Source organism: Lactuca sativa, chromosome 6 (genome assembly GCF_002870075.4).
Source record: "Lactuca sativa cultivar Salinas chromosome 6, Lsat_Salinas_v11, whole genome shotgun sequence".
Lineage (NCBI taxonomy): Eukaryota > Viridiplantae > Streptophyta > Magnoliopsida > Asterales > Asteraceae > Lactuca > Lactuca sativa.
In genome coordinates, this window is record NC_056628.2 from 12,819,293 (window position 1) to 12,845,170 (window position 25,878).

Consider the following 25,878-nt stretch of genomic DNA (forward strand, 5'->3'; position numbering starts at 1 on the left):
CAATATAGAATCATAACCCACAACTAAAATTATAGATGATCCTCAACCAATCTCGAGATAAAGATACAAAAAGCCAGATAAAAGAAACAATTGTCGACCATAATTTATTAATGTTATCGACCCACCCCTTAATTATTGTAATTAGTGCTTAAATTAAACTATATATATGCTATTAGTGCAATACTTATAAGTTTATAAGTCAATGATGGCAACAAAATGCAATGACGTTTATGCCCTTGAAAAACCATTTAATTTCATTTTCCACGTTTGGCACCACCCCTAATATTTTTGTATATTTGTCGTTGTTGACATGGCCTACTTAGTCTTTTTTTATGTTATAAATCATGAGAAATATCTAGATTCCAGCTAGGGGTAGCCTGGTAATGTTGCATTTTTTTCTTTTTGACCTTCACCTTTCATTATATTATACAAGCAAATCTAGAAAAAAGATTGCTATGTTTGTATTTAATTTGCCATTTTAATTGAACTAGTGGATTGTAGATAGACTCAACCATTTCCATATAAAGAAAAAACAAACGTATAAAGTAAATGACAATGACATCAACTTTAATAAATTGTTCATTAGGCATTACAAACTAGTTTATGTAAAAAAAAAAAAAAAATAGAGATGGATGTAAATTTGACAGGTATTGTTAATGTCACTTAGAAAAATATGATCGATACGCCCATTGTGAAGCACCCAACCGCTACCCATGGGCTCAATCGTTCACCTGTTTCATGTATATAAAGAAAAAAATAATACTAATATTAATTTTAGTCCACCAAATAAATTTATAAACTTATATTATTTCAATCAAGAACATTGGTCATTGAAAAATTACCTATTCTTGCAGCTTTCCAAAAGAAGCCCCGAAATCTGCAAAATGAAAATTACGAAATTAGCCTTGATAAATAAGAAGAAAATGATCCTCAAAGATAAGGAGAAATGAATTCTGGGGACAAAAGAGTGTGTATTAATATTATCATTGTCTCTACGAAACGTCTGATTGCTAACATGGCTTCGGTCATTAATGCCATGTCACGTCACCTACCATGTATAATGTGACATGTGTACAAATGAATGAGCTGGCTTTTATTTTATTTTTCATTTCTATGTTTAATGTACTTTTAGTTTTTTTTACACTACACTCTTATAACTATAAGGCATAAGCAACTTTAGCATGGTTGCATATCTGATTTCAATAGAATAATGTATTTGGCATTAGTTGTTAAACCACTTGTAAGTATATATTTGAGTTGACCCATTTATAATTATACATCCAACTTGCATCACAAACACTAAAAAACCATAATTAATCCTGTTACTTGTAAAGATCCTAACATAAACAGCAATAAGTTGCCAAATTAAGGCATCCATATACAAAGAAAGCAACCAAGAGTATTTTAAGTTTTTGATTTGGTCATTGCACCAAGTATTATTAACATTAGTTTGTACAGTGTGTAATGTGAAATGTTAATTGTAGTTTATTAAGTGTGAAGAGCACTCTAAATTAATAAGACACCTCTTGTGTTCCTTAGTCTCTAGTTCACTACGTTAATTCTTGTGTGTTCCTTATTTTTCTTTGCATCTTATCTGTCTTTTAAGTGTCGCTCATAACCCTAATAGAATATACATTGATAAATACATAATTAAAACAAATTTACTAAACTTAACCAATAATGAATTGAACTTTTAACACTTTGAAAACAAATTTCAAGAAGTGCAGCTTCACTAAGAATTCGTAGTGTTCACAGTTTTTAAGGGCATCATGTCATTGTCATGTGCAGCTACTCTCATCATCTAATACTACTGATTTCAGATCCTAAGGAGCTCATCCACAACTGTTCTTCTACAATGAGTATGGAAAACATGTTCGATCCATGGGTCCTCCTCTTAAGCTTCATAGATTGCTGATTTAGTTAGTGGTCTTAATTCAGATGGCAATTGCATCACACAAAAAGATGTCTTTAAATTGATTGTTAATAGACCAAAATTAGGGCTCTTGGAATGATCGTAGATTGGGTAAAAGAGGATCTAACCCGGTTTTCTGTTCAAGGATAGCAGGAAACTGCATCTTCAAGAAAGTGCAAGTGCAGATTACCAACAACACCACCGTCAGAAACGAATGGAAATTGAACAGCGCCGACTGTGTTCATCAAAATTAATCAGAGTTTTCAGTAAGATCACAATGTAGCACAACTGGAACATAAATTGAAGCTAATAATTTAACCAATTTACCATGTTTGTTGAACCTCGGGAACAGATATAGAGGGTTCGGAGTTCTTCCTCTTAGTCGGCTCTGATGCGGATTCGTTTAAGCGAAAGAGTAAAGGCAAGCTGGTGAAGATGAGACGACGGCGTTCCACGTCTGATCCAGAACTGCACACACTCCTCTTGGCCTCTTGCAGAAGGAAGAAGGAACGAGTCGAACCTGCGTAGAACTCTATTGACTCAATGAGACAACGACTCGTTTCTTGTTTTATGTTTTCAGTTCGATTTGTAAAGCCCAAGGTAAATGGGTTTGGTTCGTTAAAGAATCAAGATGAAACCAAACCAACCCTATTAAGGCCTATTAGTGTTCGGGTTTGGTTAAGTAATGGATTCCAATTGGGCCATCGATCAAAAAACCCTATTATTATCCTCAATCTCATAAATTTTTAATATTTCTTAATCTTTTACATATGATTTGGTTTACGGCGAAGCAATTTTAATAAATTTGGTTTTGGGTTTCTATTATTTTTCTATACTCGATTTTGTTTATTGATACTAGGTATATAATTATGAGTTGAAATAAATCAAAATCATTATATAGTTAATTGTTTGATTAAGGACCAAAAAATTTTGTAAAAAATTTTGATTAGGTTCCAATTAATCTCTGATTAGTTTTTAGGAGCTACCCAGCCGACTAGAATGCGTTTAACGATTAATCATTACCTACAAAATAAACGAAGCAGTAGCAAATGATGAAAGTTTAACAATTTGAAAAAGTTATATATTAATAGAAATTATTTGACAATTATTATTGTTCTATTAATCATATTAACCTATTTTGTTATAATATTAATGGTATTTACGAACTTTATTATGACATTAGACATATTTAATTTTTTAAAATTCAATGCATTAACAATTTAGGGTCCCCAGTTAAGCCTTTAACCTCAGTCGGTCGACTAGCAAACGTGAATATTTTTTATAACCTTGGTGTTTACACATATTTTATTTTGGATTTTAATATTTTGCATTTTCGAGTGTGATTAAGTTATTATTTCGAATGAGAAGCACGTGGTTTTAGATTTAGACAATACTATTATCCGACTTTTAGGGGTTAAAAACCTCCGTGAGACCGACTCTCTAAAACTTTGTTTCATATTATATATATATATATATATATATATATATATATATATATATATATATATATATATATATATATATAAAATACACTTTTTTATAAACTTTTTAACCGTTTTTTTAGACTTTATCTACCATCCTTCTTAAACTTTTTTTACAACCTACACAGAAAAAAAAAATAATCTTTTTATAAATATTTTTGTAATAAAATGTTTGAAACGTTATATAAAAGCTTAAAAAAAGCTTGAAAAAAATCAGTAAAAAGGTTAAAAATGAGAAAAACATTGATAAAAAGGTTTAAAAGTAGTTGTATTAAAATTATATGAGAATGTAAAAAAATATATATAATTCAAGTATAGAATATTGTATTAAAAAATATAAAACAAGCTTATATGTAACACCCCATTTATTAAATAAATAAATAGATAAAATTAATATGAATTGTAGCCCTAAAATCCATAATAGTTAGTTGAGTGTTGGTTTCGGGGAGCCAAATGATATGAATTAGGTTTTCAGGGGTTAAAGTGTAAATTTAAGATTTATTTTGTAAAGATTTTTAGAAGACATGGGTGTTTGGAATCATTTGGACTTAGTATGAAAAGATTTGGGATGGTCGGGGCTAAAGAGTAAATTGTGTACCTAAGTTGAAAAGAATTTGTCATGGAAGGGCTATATGGTAACTTCTAGGACTTAAATTGAAAAGGTTTTGGATTGTTGGGGGCTGAATGGTAATTTATAGAATGGATTTGAAAAGAATTTATGGGTCAGGGCTAATTTTGTACAAATGGAATAAAGTTTAGATGAAGTCGGGGTTTAAACTTGTCACCACCTTTCCCTCACCCCTCGTCGCACACACACTACACCCTAACCCTAAAACTTCAGACGCCGCTACCTTATCTCTCCCATCCCAGAGCCGCCATCCCCGTCGTTGAAACACCACAGGTGTGCTCCTACTGTCGGCAACATCTAGGACCACCGAAGAAGGCAACAACCTGGAGCCTACAGTGTGCGAGTCAAGAAGATCGGGAGGACGAAGTCGCGAATACCGCTTCTACTGCTTCCTTCCGGTAACGGCACAACCAGCCACTCTTCCTCCCTCTTCGTTTCAGCCAATGCTACCTCTCACCGGCCGGTGTCGCCGCTTCGGCGGTTGTCCCATCGTCATTTTCTTCCAGCAGTCGCGTGTCACAGTGAATGGGTGGTTGCGCTGTGTTATGTGTGTTCGTATTTCATCCCATGTCATTGTGTGTATTCGTGTTTCAGATGTTGCCAAGGATTTATGGGTGATTTACCGGGTGGAAAACGCAAGGGCCACCATGGTAGCCAACCATGGAGGCTTCCGCCCATGCTACTCCCTCTGTCGCCACAGCCACCGTGAGGGGTGATGGTGTGTGTGTTTTTGTGTATATAAAAGTGTATTGTGTGGGTTTTTACGGGTATGATGATGTATGTGAGATTTTTTGGTCGGGAAACCCACCACCACCACCGTGAGGTGGTGGCTGCCACCATGTGCCACCGTCGGCCACCACTAGGGTGGCTGTGTATGTGTTTGTATTAGTGTGTGTGTGTGTGTGTTATTTGGGTTTTTGCTTTGTAATATTGTAACCGATGCTAAAATAAAAAAAGAAACTCATAACCATCACCGTGAGGTGGTGGCCGCTACCGTGAGCCGTCGTTGACCGCCACTACCCGAGGTGGTTGTGGGTGGTGCTCGACTAATGAAACCCTAGTGGGCCTAATGAAACCCTAATGGATCTAAGGACTTAGGTTTTGGGCCTATTGGGTTGTGATGGGAGGGAAACCCTAATTAGGGTTTAAAAAACTCTAATTTTGGATATATGGACCTCGGACTTATCGGGACCCACATTTGGGCCATTGGAATGGAATTGTGAATTACACCCAATCACCATATGATTTATCTAGTAGATTAATGGACTTAATGGATTAAGTCCTTAATGGGTTAAGTGAGAAACACTTAACCCTAATCGTTATTTTATGTGAAAACCCTAATTTCACTTGGGCTTTGAGTTGGGCCTTTCTATTGGGCTTTGGTGATTAGGATATCGATGGGTCATCCAAGAACAACCATATGGACTAGAATAATTTAATGGGATTTAGGGTAAGGCCCATGTGAGGGGTTTGGGCCCAATTTGGAAAATTCGGCCATAAATGGGCCATAATTGGGCCTTTATGATTATAAGTGTAGAACCTGGTTCCTGGTACGTAAAATTTATATAAGTATTTTACATTTCTGGTCTTGGAATCGACGAGTTGTAGGCCCGACTCGCCGAGTAGAGACGGGTTTGGGAGCACGTTTAAGTTGGCGACTCGGCGAGTCCATATTCTGGACTCGGCGAGTCCCCGCTGTCTGATGAAACCCTAAATTTCAAGGGTTTGCACCCTATTTAAACCCTCTTATCCGCCCCCAAGCTCGCCCCCTTCACCCTCAGAGCTCTCTACTTCGTCCAAGCCTTGTTCCTTGTGAGATTGAAGCATTTTGGTGTGTTTTCTTGAAGATTTTGTGAGGGAAGGAGAGTAGATCAAGAAGAGAAGAAGGAGACCAGACATCCTTGTGTTATCTCAGTGATTTCCTTGAGGTATAACTCAGTTTCCCCCTGTTTTCATGCTTATAGTCCCTTATAGCTCCATGAAAGTCCTTCTTGAGCCTTTCCCCAAGCTTGTTTGTGTAGTAGGGTTTGTAACAAGTTGTTTAGCCTCTAGATCTAGGCATGATTGAGCTCCAGGAGCTTGGATCTACTGCCTTTATGGAGCCATATTGCATGAAAGCCCTAGATCTACTCTTTTAGTGGATTTTGAGCCCTAAAACCTTCATTGGTGTTTATTCACACGTAAAGTTGGAAACTTTACGTGTTAATCGAGCCCTAGAAAGCCAGATCTATGAATGGCATGAGCTAGATTCAAGCAAAATCGAGTATATAGTATTTGCATGTGGCAGACTCGGCGAGTCGAGTCGCAAGTCCCCGAGTTTTCCCCCTTTTTCGTGTTTGAGGGTTGGGGTAGTGAGTCATAGGGTGTGACTCAGTGGGTTGGAAGTCGGACTCACTCATGAAGTAACTCGGCGAGTCAATGCCATGACTCGGCGAGTTCAAGGCAATCCTCTTGCCTCAAGAACAGACTCGACGAGTTGTTCATACAACTCGGCGAGTCTCAGCATAGAGTGTTCTTCGGATGAAGATGAACTCGACGAATTGTTCATACAACTCTGCGAGTAGGATAAAGGACTATTGGACTTTGGTTTAGAAGGAAAACTCATCGATTCAATGCCTAACTCGACGAGTAGAGACGGGTTTATGGTCAGACAAAGGGATAGGGACTCGACGAGTTGGCAAGCCAACTCGGTGAGTCGGGTCAATTGACAGTTGACTTTGACCTTGACTCTTGGTTTGGTTAGGGGTAAATGGTCATTTTACCGTGAGGTCGGTTAGCAGTATTTGACTAAGTGTTTTGTGGGAATTATAGCCGGAGGATTTCCGGGACAGCAGCAGCAGAAGACAGTCGGTTCCTACGCAGACCAGTAGCTACCTTTCGAGGTGAGTTTCCTTCCAGTAGGAACGGGTCTAAGGCACCAAGGCCAGACCGTATAGACGATATGATAGTATCAGAGTGTGGGCAGAGCCCGTATCTCTTAGTTGAGTCTGATGATGCTATATGCTGGCTTGGTAGAATTGTTTATACTCGTTGTCCGTGTGATACTTGTATGTTATGGTTTAGATAGCGGAGTGTGGGCGAGGCCCGTATCTCTTAGATACCGGAGTGTGGGCGAGACCCGTATCTCCTAGATAGCGGAGTGTGGGCGAGGCCCGTATCTTCTTGAGTGTGGGCGAGGCCCGTATCTCCTAACTGTTAATTATATGATTGTATGGTATGGGGTATTATGGGGGAACTCACTAAGCTTCGTGCTTACAGTTTTCAGTTTTGGTTTCAGGTACCTCTTCTTCGAAAGGGAAGGAGCTGGCATGGTAGCGGCCCATCACACACATGCCTCGTATTCCGCACTACGAGACCCTCCTGGGAATTTGTACTCTGACATTATCATGTTTTATAAAAATGCTTTTCAAGACATGCAATAACTTTTATGAAATGATATTATTTGGTGAACGTTTTAATTCTAATTTTTGTTAAGTATATGTTCTAAAAAAATGAATTTTTTTGGCTCGTATTTTTGGGACGTTACAAGTTGGTATCAGAGCCCTGGTTTGAGGGATTCGGACACACCTTCGGGGGTGTCTGTAATCAAATCGAGGGATTAAAAGATTTTAAAGAAGAAAATATTTTTCTAAAAAGCTAAGTAAAGAGTTTTAAGAAGGAACGAAGTGTGTGATGTGCGCGACCGGCCGAGCTCAAGTAAGTATTCGCCAAAGTACCCATACAAGCTTATGTTATGTTTATCAGTTTTAGTAGAACAACATGCTAGAAGAGGACTAAGGATCTAGGAGTGATGCCTTATGTGCCTGCTTTATGTGCTTCAGTGTATGAAAAACTGCATGCTAGAATTGAGTAGACAGCAGTAGGATAGCATGTTTAGGTTATGCCTGATAGTATGAGTTTAGCATTATATGCTTGTTCGTCTTTTCTCTATGAGGACGAATTTGCTTGAGATTGTTCCCTTTTGTCTGAATGCTGCTTGCTTTGTGCTTCGTGGGGCTCTGAGTGATGGGAGTTAGACATTAGGTGAATACGTCACGTCACATGTGTTGGATTAGTGTCTAAGTCCATAACTATTTTGGTATGTACTTGACCCGATGGTGCATGGTCCTTTTGGGTTGCCTTCACCAAAACAACTTGATAGGATGATTTATGGAGAGAAAGGATTAAATATGATTTATTAATATATTATGAGAATAATATATTAAAGGAGAAATCATATTGTTTAATTAATATTAGTCAATAATTAATTAGTAATTAGTTTTGTGACTAAAAGAGATTAATTAAACTTAAGGGACTGGAATTGTAATTATAAGATAATTGCAATTTAGGCCATGGATTGCCTTTTATTATAAGGTGGATGAATTCTATGGGGGAAGCCCATATGAAATCGTCCAAAGGCTTTAAGAAAGGGCTCCATGGGTTGCTTAGGGCTTAAGCAACTAAAATATTAGGGTTTCCATGTTAGATAACCCTAATTGCCTCACTATATATAGATCCCTTAAGGACCAAAAACGTGGCTAAGCTTCTTGCTAGGGTTTCACACGAGTTTTGGCAGCCTCTAACCTCTCTCCTCTTCATCCTCTTGCTTATGGTGTTTGTGAGCCATTAGAGGAGTGACACTTGTGACTCTAAGCCTTCCAAAGTCAATTCAAGGAGGAATTGGGATTGTTATTACTACATAACAATCAAGGTAATATCTTAAACCTAATTATATGTTAATATTGATTTCCATATGCTAGAATTAGGGTTTATAGTCTTGGATAACTTGCATGTACAATAGAGAAACCTAGATCCAAGCATTAGGGTTTGTATGAGCACATAGGATGTTCTTAGGACCAAAACCCATCAGTGGTATCAGAGACTAGACTGGTTTCAATTGTATTGATGCATTACATGTTCAAAAAAATTCGTTTTTTGGTTTCTGGAGGCTGGACTCGCCGAGTCCATAGTTGAACTCGCCGAGTCCATGCAGACTCGACGAGTCAACTCGTCAGATGGGGATATTTTCGCGATTTCTTGCTGTTTTTGATTATGGATAGGTACCTTATCATGTTAGATCAATATAAATCCAATTTTATGATATATTTGACTATATTCTTGATCTAATTGAAGATATTTATCAATTAATAAGATAATTGTTTCCTTATATGATAATTATTTAATTATTTTGACTTAATTGGTAAATTGTTTTGCAAGAAATCATGAAATAAATCAAATATGGATAATTATGTAATTAGTTGTTAATTTAGATTATTTGTTATTTGATCCTTGTTGTTATGAATAGTTTCAAATTTTCCCCTTTAGGTTTTATAGTTTAAATTTAAACCCAAAAGTTTTGTTGTTTTTGAAATTTAAATGGTTAAAACCCTAATGTTTTGAAAAATGTTTCTAAACTTGCCCTCAAGTTTTGGAATTTAAATTTTGATTAAATGGTTTAATTTTGATGTATATTTAAATTCTAAACCCTAATGTTTTGAAATGTTTCAAAACTTGCCCTCAAGTTTTGGAATTTAAAAGTTGATTAAAAGTTTAATTAGGAATGTTAAATTCTAAAACTCTAGTATTGTTTTGAAAAAGTTCAAATCACACCCTTATGGTTTTATTAATTAATTAAGGTGTATAATTAAAAGAGGTTTAATAAATCCATAAAAGTTTAGGTTTACAATTTAATTGAATTAAAAGTATAATTGTTAAATTAGACCACCTAGTATTTTGAAAGTATAAAATACACCCTATACTATATATAACATTAAAAGTCTAACATTATATATATGTATGAGTAAAAGTCAGTCTTACCGTTAGTAGGCCTCATTCACGAAGCTGGTCTATAAGGGGTGTTTAAGGAAATTGCCTATAAAATGGCGATTGAATGGGTATCCACTCTTACCCACCGCACTCTTGACTAGTGGAGGGTTGTTAGCCGAACGGGTAGGATAGGACAAAACCTTTCATTATAAGTATAATAAAGTAAAAACGTAACTAAATGTTTTAAAAAACCCAATCTTAGTTACTTAGGCAAAAGTGAATTGATGCAATTCCATGAAATTACACTTTGTGCCCTTGCGAAGACGTTAGTGGAGCGTGTGTGGTTAACCGACACACTAAATGGTTCTAAGCAAAGGTAGCAAATGGTGACTCAATGTTTGTCATAGTTCGGTGGAGCGTGTGTGGTTTACCGGCACATCGAATAGGTGACTGTAACATGTGAGGGCACCATGTAAGTTGGCATGGTTATTCACACCCGCTTTGTGATCCTCGGCATCCCAGTCACAAACAAGAGGGGCGTATCGAGATTTAAACATGCCATTGAAAGTTCAATGAATCTCAAAGGATCTAGGAGTTTTCATAGATTTAAAACTTAAATTTCTTTTTCGTTTTTCGTGGTGGAAATTAGTGAATCGTCATTCACTTACCTTCAAATATTCTGCAATTAGGGTTACGACATCCCTCTCCCGAGTTGTAGAATATTGCGTTGGTTCCTAGCCTTAGTATTTCATTTGGGTGATTTACTAAGGACTCAATCTATCAACTAACTTGAATTGGTTTTCTCCCGTTTTGTAGATGTCAAAGTTCGACAACTATGGTCTTCCCAAATCCTGTGGAATAAGTATTCCACATGAAGATGATATTCCACGATTCGATCGAGGAACAAGAGATCATACTTCACTTCCTCCACCTCCTCTAATTATTCTCCCTGACCCACAAGTTCGAAGGTTTGAAAAGTTCAAGATCACTCAAGCCCTTTTGGCAAGTAAACATAAATAAGGAAAGTCGGTGTGTGCACACGTCCTAGGGATGAAGTCACACAATGATAGGTTAAGAATGTTGGGATCCGTTGTCTGTGAGGAAATGACTGTTGATTGGGTTCTTCAGTCACTTCCTAACTCATATAGTGAGTTCGTAAGAGAGTACTATATGATGAACCGCGACGTGACCCTTATAGATCTCACCTATATGCTTATTGCTGCTGAATCAGAAATGTTTTGGCGCAATGGAAAAGCAAAGTTGATTGGTGAATCTGCCTTCGAGACCTCTATGGATATAGACAATGGCAACGAAAGACATGCTATAATCGAAAATTTTGATCATAAGAGAAAGACAATGTCTAAAGTAGTTCCATGTCATGTTCCAAAAGAGTCAATTTGCTTTTATGCCAAGAGAAACGGCATTGGAGACGAAGCTGCCCTATTTACCTAAGAGATCTAAGAGATGGGAGAGTCGAAATGTATGACTCTAATATAGGTAAAATCCATTAACTAACTCTTTTAAGCTTCTATCCTAGATTCTTAATACATAATGTGATAAGATTACAATTGATGTTTCGTAGGATCGAAGAAAAGAAAGGAAACTTAAGGGAAGAAGTGAGCGGAATCTAACCGTGAAGGAATGGATTTCGATCGCATTTCTCGAAGATTAGATTCTTAAGCTACTACTTAGAGTTAGAATTAGATTGCTAAGAAAGATGTATTAGCATAAGTTTTTCAATGAGTTGCATTGTAAGGACAAATTTTTCCGTAATAAAATAAATTTTGATTTTATATTATTTATTTATCCTTGCAATGGCGTATATGAAAAATTGATGTTTGAATATTAGTAATAATGGATTTGGTTCTTATTATGTTATTTATGGAAAGTCGAGAGTTTACCAAATAGGAAGAGTTTCTCATCGCCCAAAGTTTCAATTGGACAGAAATTTGGAATCACGCAACTTGGTTGCATGATGAATGAGAAATCTCATATTTGAAAATTAGACTAATTCATTGACAAAGTGTCAAGTGAAGGACTAGGAGATTGAATACACAATGTTGTGTGTTGATCAAGTTCACCACAAGATTAACAAAGACATTCGTCATGATTTACTAAAGGTTTAGTAAATATGATTATACTTATAAGAATAAGTGTAATTCTAGATTGATTGAAAAAGGTTTAAATCAATAGTAGAACGAATAAGAAGAATCAAGTAGGCAGAAAGATAAAAGTTTCTCCATTCTAAGAAGAAGGGAGAGTAGCTTTTATGCTTTATGATTGGTCTTAATGATTAAGAACCATATCTCAATTGATCCTCTAAGTGAGTCTTAGTACAATTGTATGTCTAAGAAGAGGAATCAAGAATTGAAGAAATGGTTAAATCAAGAAGTCAATCATACATCGTTCCAATAACAAGTCTTAAAGTTAAGATTGTGATAATGAGTGACAAGTATTAAAAAGGTTTATAACATTCATCAAATGTGGAAAGTTGTGATGTCTTAGGTAAGACAAAGACCAACTAGGACCAATTTATGAAGAGTTTTGATAAAAGCTACACTAACTCTTGAATATTTGTTTGTCAAGAAATGTTTATTGACAAAAGAATCTTATATGTCAAGGAGTCAGTGGGAGTCTTAATGGTCTTGAAAAGTTTCAAGAACAAATCAAATAAACCTTATCGATCATCACTAGCACACAAGTTGAGGTTTACAACCTAACGTGTTGACATTATTTTGTTTCTGTGCTGTTCCAATTGAGTTAATTATGCATGTGAGTTCTATGAGTTCTCATTTGAATGCATAAAAGGCAAGGACCTTGATCAATGGAAAGTACATTGATAAGAAAATGTGAGCTCCTTAACTACTTGGAAGACATGGTGGGCAGCTGTGCTACCATAAAGGCAAGAAATCGAGATCAAGAAAGTTCGATCCATATGAGTTTGAATTTGTCGTAAACTTTGGTTTTAACAAATTCACATGGATAGGAGCATATACACCATTTAAATCTAAGTGTCATAAGATTTCCTCCTTCATGAAAATGATTGTGAGGAAATGCTTTCACTAAGAAAGATTTTAAGAAGATAGTGATTGTAAAATTGCATTCTCGAATTCGGTTATGGTTACGGTATCCCTTTCCATAATTTGAATTGTGAGGTTTGGCAATTAGTCTTAATTGTTTAGACACGCATATGAACTATCTAAGGCAAAGGTGTATAAGTTCAAGAAGCCTTGATAAAAGATTATCAAAGCATTAAGTATTAGAAACATGGACTTAAGAAATTCAATAGGTATGGTTTTTCTGAAAGTTAAGATGTTTATGAATACATGTCGAAGCTAGTGGGAGCATAAGTGTTATGTTTTATAATAATCATCATGATAGTGGGAGCATAAATGTTATGATTGTATGATTATTAAGGAAAGTATTGCAAGTTGGCAATATTAATTATAGAAAACAAGAGTCATTCTTTGCAAAGTTGTAAGGATGTAATAGTTGTTTTGCTATAATTAAGGGAGAGAATATTATGCTTCATTTCAAATCTAAAGGCTTAGGTTGTGGAATGTTAATAAATTTAGTCAAAGGTACATAGTGTGTTCTTAAAATTTTGATTATGATTACGGCATTCCTCTTCACAATTCGAATTTTGAGAACATAGCAAATAAAACATTATGCGTCGTGTCCCATACGCTTCGGGTATAGGATCGATTGCAAATGCTTTAATGTTTGACCATTCTAAAATTTTCCAAATGTCGAGTGCATTTAGAGGGAAAAGGGACTAGAATTGGTTTTGACTAAAATAATTAAACAACTATCAAAGGACAATCCAAAGATCGACGAGGATTGGTTGCTTGTGAGAATTTGGAAGCATGGTATTGAATGGACCATATCGAAATTATTATGAATAGAAAAGATTCTATTAAGAATGAGTGTGTCATATGGAAATTATGGAAATGTTTTTGATATTGGATGGACCATATCGACATCATTACGAATAGATAAGATTCTATTAAGAATGAGTTGTCATATGGAAAATATGGAAGCGTGTCCATATTGGGAATTGAATATTGAAAATCTTGTTGGATTAATGTCTAAGTCCATAACTATAATTGGTAAGACTTGACCCGACCCGACATGGTCCATTTGGGTTGCATGACATCATGCACTTGGATAGACTATAATGAGAGAAATAAGACACTTATGGTTATTAATATATTATAAGTTCTAGTATATTAATAATAAGAATAATAAGATTATTTAATTAGTATTGATCAAGAATTAATCTAGGATTAATTAAGTGATCAAAAGAAAACTAATTAAATATATGGGTTGATTGTGTAAATCATCCATACTTGTATAGTGGGCTAATGCTCCATAGATAATCAAGTTGGGCTAAAACCCATAGGATGGTCCATGGATGCTCCATGGTGTATTTGAACCCATGGATCCAAGGAAATGGAAAGTCATGACAATTAGGGTTTACCCTAATTGTAACACTATATAAAGATCTTATTCTTGACAAAATCGGCCACTTAGTGTGAGTAATGGAAGGGCTAGCCGATTTCATGAAGTGTAGATTTCTCTCAAGTTATTCCAAGTGTATTTGGTATTGTGTGAACCATTTGAGGTGTCACACTTGGGGCACTAGGCACTCAAGCTTCATGAAGACTTTCTACATCAAAGAGGTATGTATTCTATCTTGTTACTCTCATTGTTTTGTATGTTAGATTAGGATAATACCTTGGAAGTTCTTATTTGCATGTATAATAGAGAAAACATAGATCCAAAGTATTTAGGGTTGCATGTACACTTAGGAGTGTTAAAATGCTCAAAACCCAACAGTGGTATCATAGCATAGGCTTGTTTTCTTGTTATACTTGCAAAACTGCTTAAAAAATCGAAGTTGTTGCTGTCTGATCATCAGACTCGGCGATTCCATGCCTAAAAAGTGATCAAATCGATCCAACTCGCCGAGTTGGTTCATGCACTCGACGAGTTGGACCCCCAGACAGCATAAATTCGACTTTTTTGGCTGAAATTGAACTAGGAACATTACCCTAAGATGTTTTTGAACTTATAAACTTGTTTTTGATGTTGTAATGTTCATGCTAATCCAATTTCAAAGATAATTGTCAATAGATTCATGTTTTGTATTAGTTTAAGGTTTAGACTAATTACATGAAAAAGTTTGATTTGAATTATCTTGTTCATATGAGTTGCTTAGATTAATAGAAAAATTGAGTGAAATAGTTGTTTTCAATCCAAATTAATCTAAGAGTTGATTCTAAAATGTGTTTTTGTAACTTGTCCTCAAGTTATATGAAAAGTCACATTTAAGTTTCATAAAACTCATAAAAGTTGGCAAAGGTTACAAAATGAAGAATCTAGTTCTAATTAAATGGTGTTATGACTCCATAATTTGTCCTCAAGTTATGGAGGACCAAGAGTCTCTTCATTAAATAATAAATTAAAAAAAATGTAACCTTAATTAATTCCATAAGTTATAAAATAAAGAAAAGTTAATTCTTTTATTAGTTTAAAGTCTTCCATAACTTGTCCTCAAGTTATGGAACTTGAAGAGTTTTTGGATTAAAACTACTTTAAACACATAAGTCATGGAATTAATTAGTTTTGAATAGTTTCAAAACTTGCCCTCAAGTTTTGGAATTTGTAAAGTTTTCTCTTATGAATACTTTAATTCCAAGTTAGCCCTTAGAATTTTAAAATTTAAAATTCAACCCTTATACTTTATAATATTATAAGTTAATAATATATATATATATATATATATATATATATATATATATATATATATATATATATATATATGTATAAGAGTAAAGTCAGTCTTACCGCTAGTATGCCTCATTCACGAAGCTGGTCTATAAGGTGGGTATAAGGTTGTTGCCTATAAAATGGTGACTTAATGGGTGTCCACTCTCACCCACCGCTTGCTTGACTGGTGGAGGGTCGTTAGCCGAACGGGTTTGACAGGACTAGAATTCTCCCTTCATTAAAAGTATTAATGATAAATACTAAGTAACTAAACTCTTAATTATACCCAATCTTAGTTACTTAGGAAAATGTGAATAAGGTGCTAATCCATGAAATTACACTTTGCACTTTGTTTAAGTCGGTTAGTGGAGCGTGTGTGATTAACCGGCACACTAACTGGTATTTAACAAGGTAGGCAAAGGGTAACTTAATGTTTATCATAGTATCGATGGAGCGTGTGTGGTTAACCGGCACATCGATTGAGGGGTAAACACTTAAGGGTACCAAGTAATTTGCATGGTTACTTCACACCTTGTTTTGTGATCCTCGACATCCCAGTCACAAAACCTGAAGGGCACACTCAAGATTGAAACATGCCATTGAACAGTTCAATGAATCTCAAAAGATCTAGGAGTTTCAAAACCAATTAAAACCTAATAATACATTTCGTTTATCTTGGTGGAAATTAGTGAATCGTCGTTCACCTACCTTCAAATATTTTATAGCTTGGATTACGACATACCTCTTCTAAGTTATAAAACAGTTTGTTGGGTCCTAGCCTTAATATTTCATATTGGGTGTCATATTAAGGACTTAAGATCAACTATCTTGAATATCTCCCAAAAGATGTCTGGTTTAGACAGTTATGATCTTCCCAAATCTCTTGAAACAAGCTTTCCTAAATGAAGATGATGTCCCTTGGAAATCATACTTCTTTCACCTCCTCCAATTATTCTCCCTAACCCACAAGTTCTTGAAAAGTTTAAGGTCACTCAAGCCCTACTGGCACAGCAAGGTCTAGGTGTGGTCACGTCTTGGAGATGTAGTCACATATTGACAAGCCGGGAGAGTTGGGTGTCAAAGTCTTGAGAAAGTTGGTGGTTCAATCACTTTCTAAGTCACATAGTGAGTTCCTTTGGGACACCTATGAAACAGACTATGACAAGAACCTTAATGATCTTATCTATTTGTTAACATCAACTTCCTTAAAACTTGATGGACATTGACAATAGTGACACAGGAAATCCAGAAAAACATTCTCTTCCCAATGGAAAGGGATCAGCCATAGTCAACTCGGTTGACCAAATGGTAAAGAGAAAAGCTAAGTCTGTGATAGTCTCGTGTACCATTATCAAAGGGTCCATATGTTTATATTGCCAAAAAAAGGCGCATTGGTTGCGAAGCTGCCAAATTTACCTAAGGATGTTGAAGTCAATAAGTTTGACTCTACTTCAGGTAAAGTCCACTATCTAACTCTGCTAAGTTTCTAATATGAGATTCTTGATACATGATGTGACTGGGTCACATGTTGATGTTTTAAGAATCAAAGAAAAGTAAAGAAACTTAAAGAAAGAATATGTTGAATCTGATCGCGTAGATGGATTTCTATCGCGTAGCTTGAAGATCGGATTCTTGAGCTACTTCTTAGGAGTTATGAGATATTGCTTAGGAATAGATAACAACAAGTTTTCATATGGATTGTAAGGATAAGTTTTTCCGCAAAGTTTTAAAATAAAAGGAAAATTTTGATTTTATTTATTTTAAAATATCCTTACAATGGCATCTGTGGAAATTTTTGTTGCTTATAAGATTCCATTAATAGCAAGAGTGGAAATATGAAATTGATTCTTTCATTTGTGGTAATGTCTAAATTTACCAAATAAGGAAAGATTCTCATCACCCAAGTTTCATTTGGACAGGAACTTGGAATCATGCAAGTTGTATAGCATGATGAATATGAACTTTCAAGTATTGGAAAATTAAGACTAATTACTTGTTCACATGGATGTGTGAGTCAAGTGAAGGACTAAGGGATCGAGTACACATTTTTGTGCACTGGTCAAGTCCACCACAAAAGATTGATAAAACTATTCGTCATAGTTTACAAAAGCGCAGTAAATATGGTTATACTTACAAGCTTAAGTGTAACTCTGAGACATTGGAAAAGGTTCCAATGTATGGCAGAGCGAATAAGAAGAATCAAATTAGGCAGAAGGATAAAAGTTTCTCAAATCTGAAAAGATGGGAGAGTACTTTAGTATCAGTTTTTGTGATCGTCTTAATGATTAAGAAACCATAGCACAATTCGTTCTCTAAGGAAATCTTAGTGCATTCTTATGACTAAGAAGAGGAACTTGAATTGTTGAAGTGGTTAAATCAAGAAGATGAGTCATACTTCGTTCCAATACAAGTCTTAGAGTCATACTCCAAGATTGTAACTTGAGTGACATGTCTTAAAGAAGGTTTAAAACACTTTTCAAATGTAAGAGTAAAAGTTTTCTACTCTTGTACATTTGAAATTGGTAAGTTGTGATGTTTTGGATAAAACAAAGACCAACTTAGGCCAATTGTGTGAAGTGTTTGTCTTGATTAGAATCCACACTATCTCTTGAATATCTGACAAGAAAGTCTTATATGTCAAGATGACAGTGGGAGTCTTAAAGGTCTTGAAAGTCTCAAGAACTAATCAAGAATAAAACCTGAAGTTCTTCGCTAGCACACGACTTGAGGTTTATAACCTATCGTGTTGACATATTCTGTGCCCATTCCAGTTAAAGTTGGCTTTGCATATGAGTTCTTAGAGTTCTCAATTTGTTGCACAACAACTTGGAAGCAATGGCAGGCCCTTGAGCTGCCAGGTGGAAAGAAATTAAGATTGAGTTCAATCCATATGAGTGTGGATTTGTCATTATCCTTGTCTTGTGTCTATGGTTTTGACAATTCACATGGATAAGAACACATACACCAGTAAATCTAAGTGTCATAAGGTTTCTCTCTGATTCATTAAAATGATGGTGAGGAAACACTTTCACTAAGTAGATTTTAGCTAGATAGCAATTGTGATATTTGCATTCTCAAAGTCGTTAGTGGAGCGTGTGTGGTTTACCGGCACACTAACCTGGACTTGTGAGAAGTGGCAAAAAGGTCTAACCATTATGATTATGGCATCCCTCTTCATAATTGTTTAGACACACAATTGTCCTATCTAAGGGAAGGTGTATGATTTTGATAAAGTTTTATCAAAACAATCTAGTATCAGAAATCTGAACTTTGGTAAGAAAGTCAGCTGATTTCTGAGTACATGTCAAAGCTAGTGGGAGCATAAGTGTTATGCTAATAATCATCATGTTAGTGGGAGCATGATAATTATGATAAGTATTGCAAGTTAGCAATGTTAATTATAGAAAACAAAAGGTTTCAATTGGGAAAAGTTGTTTTGCTATAATTAAGGGAGAGGAAATTATACTTCATCTCAAATCTATAAGCTTAGATCATGAGGTTTTAATCATTTAGTCAAGGATATATATATGAATTTCATGTTGGAATGGTTCAACATAAGGAAATTTTGTATACGAGTCCATTATTTGCGTTCTAAAATTCGATTATGATTACGACGTCCCTTTTCATAATCTGAATTATGAGAACTTGGCAAATTGAAATGGAAATGTTATAGCAAAAGACTGATTTAGTCTTTATGTGAGACATCATGAATCGATTCCCATATGCTTCGGATATAGGATTGATTACATGTGCTATATTCATCCTTTCTAAAATTTTCCAAGTGCTTGGGGCATTAAGAAGGGAAAAGGTTTAGAACTGGATATGACTAAAAGGATTAAACAATTGTCGAGGACAATCTAAGGTTTACCAAAGATTGGTTGCTCAAGGACAGTTGGAAGTATAGTGATAATTCTGGAAGGACCATATTGACATAATTTGTAAGGAGGCAAATCTTGTTAAGAAGTGATAGTCAAAATGGAATCTGGAAATGTTTCAAAGTTAGAATTTTCAATCTGTGTAAGATTAAGGAAACTTAATGCAAGAAGGATGTTTCCAAGGAGTTGATCTCCTTTGGAATACTCTGTAATGATTGTTGTCAAGTCTTTCTGACTTTGTGCATAATCAATACATGAGGATCAATGCATATAAGTTTAGAATCTAACAGATTTCAGTAAATGGCATGAATTTGGAATTCTTGCATTTGCAGTAAGGATTTGGGAGTGTGAAAAGAGAATCATTGGAGTTATGTTCAATTGATTTATTTCACAAAGTAAAGATCATAGACAAACATAGTATGCATACTTGGTGCATGGCATGACTAGTGTTTAGAAAACATAGTGTACATGCTTGGAGCATGGGACACCTATTGTTTTAAATTCAAGAATAAAGTTGATAGCTGAAACAGTATACAATGAATAATGTGTAATCATATGGTGATAAATAAAAGGTGTTTTATTTATGTTCATAGGTTTTGATACCATATTGGATTCAATTATTATTGTGTTTCACTTTGCATGTTTTGACTTCCCGAATAAACTGGGTTATTCTTCCGGAATGACTAAGTTATTCAAACCATCCACAGTCGGTCATATGTTGGAAGTAGATATGAATTAAGACTGTCATGGGTTGGCTTGTAGAGGTCTAAGATGTTGGACAAAGGGCTACAACACTCATGAGTGCTCATAAGTTCTGAGTATTGGATTCAACCCGCGCTCATTGGAATCACTTCATGGATTTTATCACGAATGATCATGAGACGATAATATCTTATATTCTTCAAACCTAGAGATATGAGTTGTTAGTATGAGTTGGTTGTACATTGATTGCACGAAAACGCATTTGGTAACTCGGTGCTATAAAACGTGCCTTTGTGTATGATTCAACAAGTAGTAGAACAAGTCATATGAGTCGAAGTTTATCCATTCCTTTTACCTTCGGGATAAAAGCGATATCTGTGGGCCCCTCGATGATTTGATGATGACAAATGGAAGTGCTCGGCCGGGCCAAGACTGATTTGATTTGTTCAATTAGTCAGTCGTCATAAATCGGAAATCGGGAAACAACAAATGGACAGAGAGAATGATTATAATCCATGTCTCAGTCCATATGATATCTAGAATGGAGGAATATATGATCCCTTATCTAATGGACAAGTCATTGACAAAGTTCAGAGTTCATCGACAAGGTCAGAGTTCGACAAAAGCTTTTGAGAGCTACGATAGCCAGTTGGTTCCTGAAGTCATACGCAATAATAGTTTTAGACTTATCCAAGTGGGAGACTGTTGGATTAATGTCTAAGTCCATAACTATAATTGGTAAGAATTGACCCGACCCGGCATGGTCCATTTGGGTTGCATGACATCATGCACTTGGATAGACTATAATGAGAGAAATAAGACACTTATGGTTATTAATATAGTATAAGTTCTAGTATATTAATAATAAGAATAATAAGATTATTTAATTAGTATTGATCAAGACTTAATCTAGGATTAATTAAGTGATGAAAAGAAGACTAATTAAATATATGTGTTGATTGTGTAAATCATCCATACTTGTATAGTGGGCTAATGCTCCATGGATAATCAAGTTGGGCTAAAACCCATAGGATGGTCCATGGATGTTCCATGGTGTATTTGAACCCATGGATCCAAGGAAATGGAAAGTCATGACAATTAGGGTTTATCCTAATTGTAACACTATATAAAGATCTTATTCTTGACAAAATCGGCCACTTAGTGTGAGTAATGGAAGGGCTAGCCGATTTCATGAAGTGTAGATTTCTCTCAAGTTAATCCAAGTGTATTTGGTGTTGTGTGAACCATTTGAGGTGTCACACTTGGGGCACTAGGCACTCAAGCTTCATGAAGACTTTCTACATCAAAGAGGTATGTATTCTATCTTGTTACTCTCATTGTTTTGTATGCTAGATTAGGATAATACCTTGGAAGTTCTTATTTGCATGTATAATAGAGAAAACATAGATCCAAGGTATTTAGGGTTGCATGTACACTTAGGAGTGTTAGAATGCTCAAAACCCAACAAATCTATGTCTAGATTAGAAACTTTTATGCAAAAGGATGTTCAAAGGAATGTACTTTGAGTGAGAGACATCACGTCTATGGAATTGTCTTGTAACAATCTCCGATAGAGGACTTTGTAATATCATTGACAATAGTCTTTGTGACTTTGGTGCAGTGACATTACGAAAGGATCGTTGCATAGAATGTTAGAATCTAGCATATTCTATAAGTGGCAAGAATTTGATATTCTTTCACTTATGAAGAAGGATTTGGAGTTGTGAAATGAGAAAGATTGGAAATGTGTTCAATGTGATCTATTTCACAAAGTGAGAACCATAGGTAAACATTGTGTGCATGCTAGGAGCATGGGACAAGTGTTGAAATTCAAGTAAGAAGTTGATTAACCGAAACGACAAATAATGAGTACTCAATATGGTGATAAATAAAAGGGGTTTTATTTATACTCAAAGGTTTGAGGCCATATGGGATTAGTATTATTCTTGTGTTTCACATTTGCATGTTTTGACTTCCAGAATAATTAAATTTATTAAGAATAATCGAATTATTCAAACGGGCCACAGTCGTTCATATGTTGGAAGTAGATATGAAAGAAGACCATCGTGAATTGGTGTGTGGATTGTCTAAAGTGTATTAGACATAAGCAAATGTTTGCTGCAACGTTCATGAGTGCTTATGAATATGATTTGAGCAATGGATTAAACCCACTCTCACTTGGATCACTCCATGAATTGTATCATGAGTAATTGGTGAGACGATAACATCTTATATTCTTGAAACCGAGATGTGTGAGTTGTATCTTGCGAATCGGTTGCACATTGATAATATGTAAACGCATAAGTAACTTGGTGTTATAAAACATATTGTTGTGCGTGATTCAGTGCGTGAGTGAAAGCGAGCATTGTATCAAAGTTTATCCATTCCTTTTATCCAAAGTAGGATAAAAGCGATATCTTTGGGCCCCTCGATGATTTAGTGATGACAAACGTAAATGCTCGGCCGGGCTAGGGCTAATTTGATTTGTTCAATTAGTCAGTTGTCATAAATCGGGAATCGAGATATAGTACAAAGAGAATGATTTGAAATCATATCTCATATGATATCTAGAATGGAGGAATATATGATCCCTTATCTAAAGGACACGCGTATCTGATATGATCAGAGTTGACAGCGGCTTTAGAAAGCTACGATTGCAGATCAGGATCGAAAGTCATATGCAGAATAGTTGTTAGACTTATCCAAGTGGGAGACTGTTGGATTAGTGTCTAAGTCCATAACTATTTTGGTATGTACTTGACCTGATGGTGCATGGTCCTTTTGGGTTGCCTTCACCAAAGCAACTTGATAGGATGAATTATGGAGAGAAAGGATTAAATATGATTTATTAATATATTATGGGAATAATATATTAAAGGAGAAATCATATTGTTTAATTAATATTAGTCAATAATTAATTGGTAATTAGTTTTGTGACTAAAAGAGATTAATTAAACTTAAGGGACTGGAATTGTAATTATAAGAAAATTGTAATTTGGGCCATGGATTGCCTTTTATTATAAGGTGGATGAATTCTATGGGGGAAGCCCATATGAAATCGTCCAAAGGCTTTAAGAAATGGCTCCATGGGTTGCTTAGGGCTTAAGCAACTAAATTAGGGTTTCCATGTTAGATAACCCTAATTGTCTCACTATATATAGATCCCTTAAGGACCAAAAACGTGGCTAAGCTTCTTTCTAGGGTTTCACACGAATTTTGGCAGCCTCTAACCTCTCTCATCTTCATCCTCTTGCTTATAGTGTTTGTGAGCCATTAGAGGAGTGACACTTGTGACTCTAAGCCTTCCAAAGTCAATTCAAGGAGGAATTGGGATTGTTATTACTACATAACAATCAAGGTAATATCTTAAACCTAATTATATGTTAATATTGATTTCCATATGCTAGAATTAGGGTTTATAGTCTTGGATAACTTGCATGTACAATAGAGAAACCTAGATCCAAGCATTAGGGTTTGTATGAGCACATATGATGTTCTTAGGACCAAAACCCATCAACATGTAATCAGGGTTGAATAATCTTAGAGTGCTGGATTTAGCCCTATAGCGCAACTCTTGTCTGAGTCTAACCATTGTAGAGCCGAGTCTGTTACTCGAAGGATTACCTAAGCCTCACCACATGTGATGGTATTCAGGTAATGACTAATTGGCATTATAAGGAGGCCTTCAGCAGCTGAGGACCGGGTAGGGTGGACTCAATGCAGTCCTTGGAGAAGGTACGGATAGATGTGGAAGGTAGTATGGGCCCGTACTACTGAAAGCAGAGGATTCGTACCCGAACCGAGGAAGGCCAAGATAAAACCAGGGAACTTGTAGTAGGTGTGATCCCTCCAGAGGTATTAGTATCGCTAACAGTTATTATTTATGTATTTCGGAATGGTGGTACTACGCTCGAGGCCAGCAGTTGGCAGTACAGGAGAGGGATCGGGTTCGGGATTAGGTTCCGAGCCAGTAGATGAGGGGTTACGCGAGTTCATCCTTGAGTCGACCCCCATTATCTTCGGGTCGATCAAGGAAGGGATATTGGAGCTGATGGAGGATCGCCTCCGGGCATTCAGGAGCAACATGGCATCTGGCCAGTCGGGATCTTGCACAATGTCCTTTAAGGACTTCAGGGGCAGTGGTGCGCCGGATTTTCACCGGGCGAAGGACCCCATAGTTGCCAGGCGATGGATTGCAGACATTGAGTCTGCACAGTTGACCAGCTTCTGCCCTGAGGGGTCAAAGGTGAGATATGCAGCAGGATGTTTACGAGACCGAGCTAGGGATTGGTGGGAGTCCGTTGGTGGCTCGTTGGGAGCCTCGGCTGTCGAGGCTATGACCTGGTCGGACTTCGTGACCAGGTTCAGGGCAGAGTTTGCGCCAGATGTCGAGCTTCAGCAGCTGGCCAGAGAGTTCTTAGACATGAGACAGACGACGGAGACTGTGGCGGAGATCACCGCTAAGTTCCGGGAGAGAGCATTGTTGGTGCCCCAGTACGCGGGAGATGAGGACATGAGGAGGAGCCACTACCATGACATGCTCCGAGCTGATATTCGGGAGCATGTCAGTTTTTCAGCTTGCCCCACCCTAGACTCTATGATTGCCAGGGCAAGGGAGAGGGAGATAGATCTGGAGCACATCCGGAAGAGGAAGGCAGAGGAGGGACAGGAAGGAGGGGCTTCGGGGAAGAAGCCCAGGGGATCAGATGGTATGCCAAAAGGCCAAAGAGGACCAGGCCGCTGCGGGAAATGCGGCAGGTCACACGAGGGAGCATGTAGATTGGGATCATCGGGCTGCTACAAGTACGGCAAGACGAGACACTTTAGCAGAGATTGTACCGCCCCTGCACCTGTGATTCAGACATCGGAGTTGCTGTGTTTCCACTGCAACCAGAGGGGCCACAAGAAGGCCAATTGCCCCCAGTTGACAACATCAACGCCGGTTAAGGCGCCGGCTCCAGCTACCCGGCGGATTACAGATGGCCGGCAGGGCAAGGCAGAGGCTCCAGTGGTGAGGAGCCGGGCATTTCAGCTGACGACAGAGGAGGCACACGTCGAACCCGATGTGGTGACGGGTATGATTCTTTCCCTCTATCTTATTTTTATGATGTTATGATATTGATATGTGCTCTGTGTATATGCATTAGGATCGTTCCATGTGAACGGTGTTCCTGTTCAGGTGTTGTTTGACTCGAGTGCCACCCGATCATTTGTTTCCCTTGCGCTTAGCAATAGGTTTACTGAGTCTTCGGGCGTGTTGGATTTCCCTTTAGAGGTAGAGATTGCCGATGATCGATCGGTGCGAGCGTCAGCAGTATTCAGGGATTGTATCCTAAGGTTATTTGAGGAGCGCTATTTGGTGGATTTGGTTCCCATCCCTTTGCGGGGGAACAAGGTGATTATAGGCATGAATTGGTTGAGCCCTAATGGGGCGGTGATAGATTGCGCACAGCAGTTAGTGCGGATCAGGACCCCAAGTGGGGGAGAGTTGGTGATCCACAACGAGAGGCCACAACGTGGACCTACAGTATGTTCAACAGCGAGAGCTAGGCGCTACCTTCAGCAGGGTTGAGCGTGATATGTCGCGTATGTGATGGATACCCGGGAGACGGGTAAGGCGACGGTGAGCGAGGTTCCATAGGTGCGAGACTACACTTATGTGTTCCCGGAGGAGCTTCCTGGAATACCTCTGGAGCGTTAGGTAGAGTTTAGGATCGACCTAATTCCTGGTGCGGCTCCGATAGCCAAGGCACCCTATCGGTT

The 25,878-nt window shown here is 36.9% G+C and overlaps 1 protein-coding gene across 1 annotated transcript; it reads right to left on the bottom strand.

Annotated features, from left to right (window-relative positions):
- Window positions 1-541: 541 nt before the first annotated feature.
- LOC111880885 (uncharacterized) lies at window positions 542-2,459 on the bottom strand. Its single transcript, XM_023877296.3, has 4 exons — window positions 2,240-2,459; window positions 2,041-2,147; window positions 843-877; window positions 542-731 (listed from the first exon to the last, which is right to left on the bottom strand). The coding sequence occupies exons 1-4, from the start codon at window positions 2,240-2,242 to the stop codon at window positions 664-666; spliced, it is 213 nt and encodes a 70-aa protein (XP_023733064.1). The 5' UTR covers window positions 2,243-2,459; the 3' UTR covers window positions 542-663.
- Window positions 2,460-25,878: the final 23,419 nt, after the last annotated feature.

Bases quoted from the DNA above. Each gene is read 5' to 3' on its own strand.
- LOC111880885 (XM_023877296.3), bottom strand. The intron at 878-2,040 runs GTTAGATCCTCT...TTCATTTTGCAG, and splicing joins ATCCTTGAACAGAAAACCGG to ATTTCGGGGCTTCTTTTGGA. The intron at 732-842 runs GTAATTTTTCAA...TACATGAAACAG, and splicing joins TTGGAAAGCTGCAAGAATAG to GTGAACGATTGAGCCCATGG.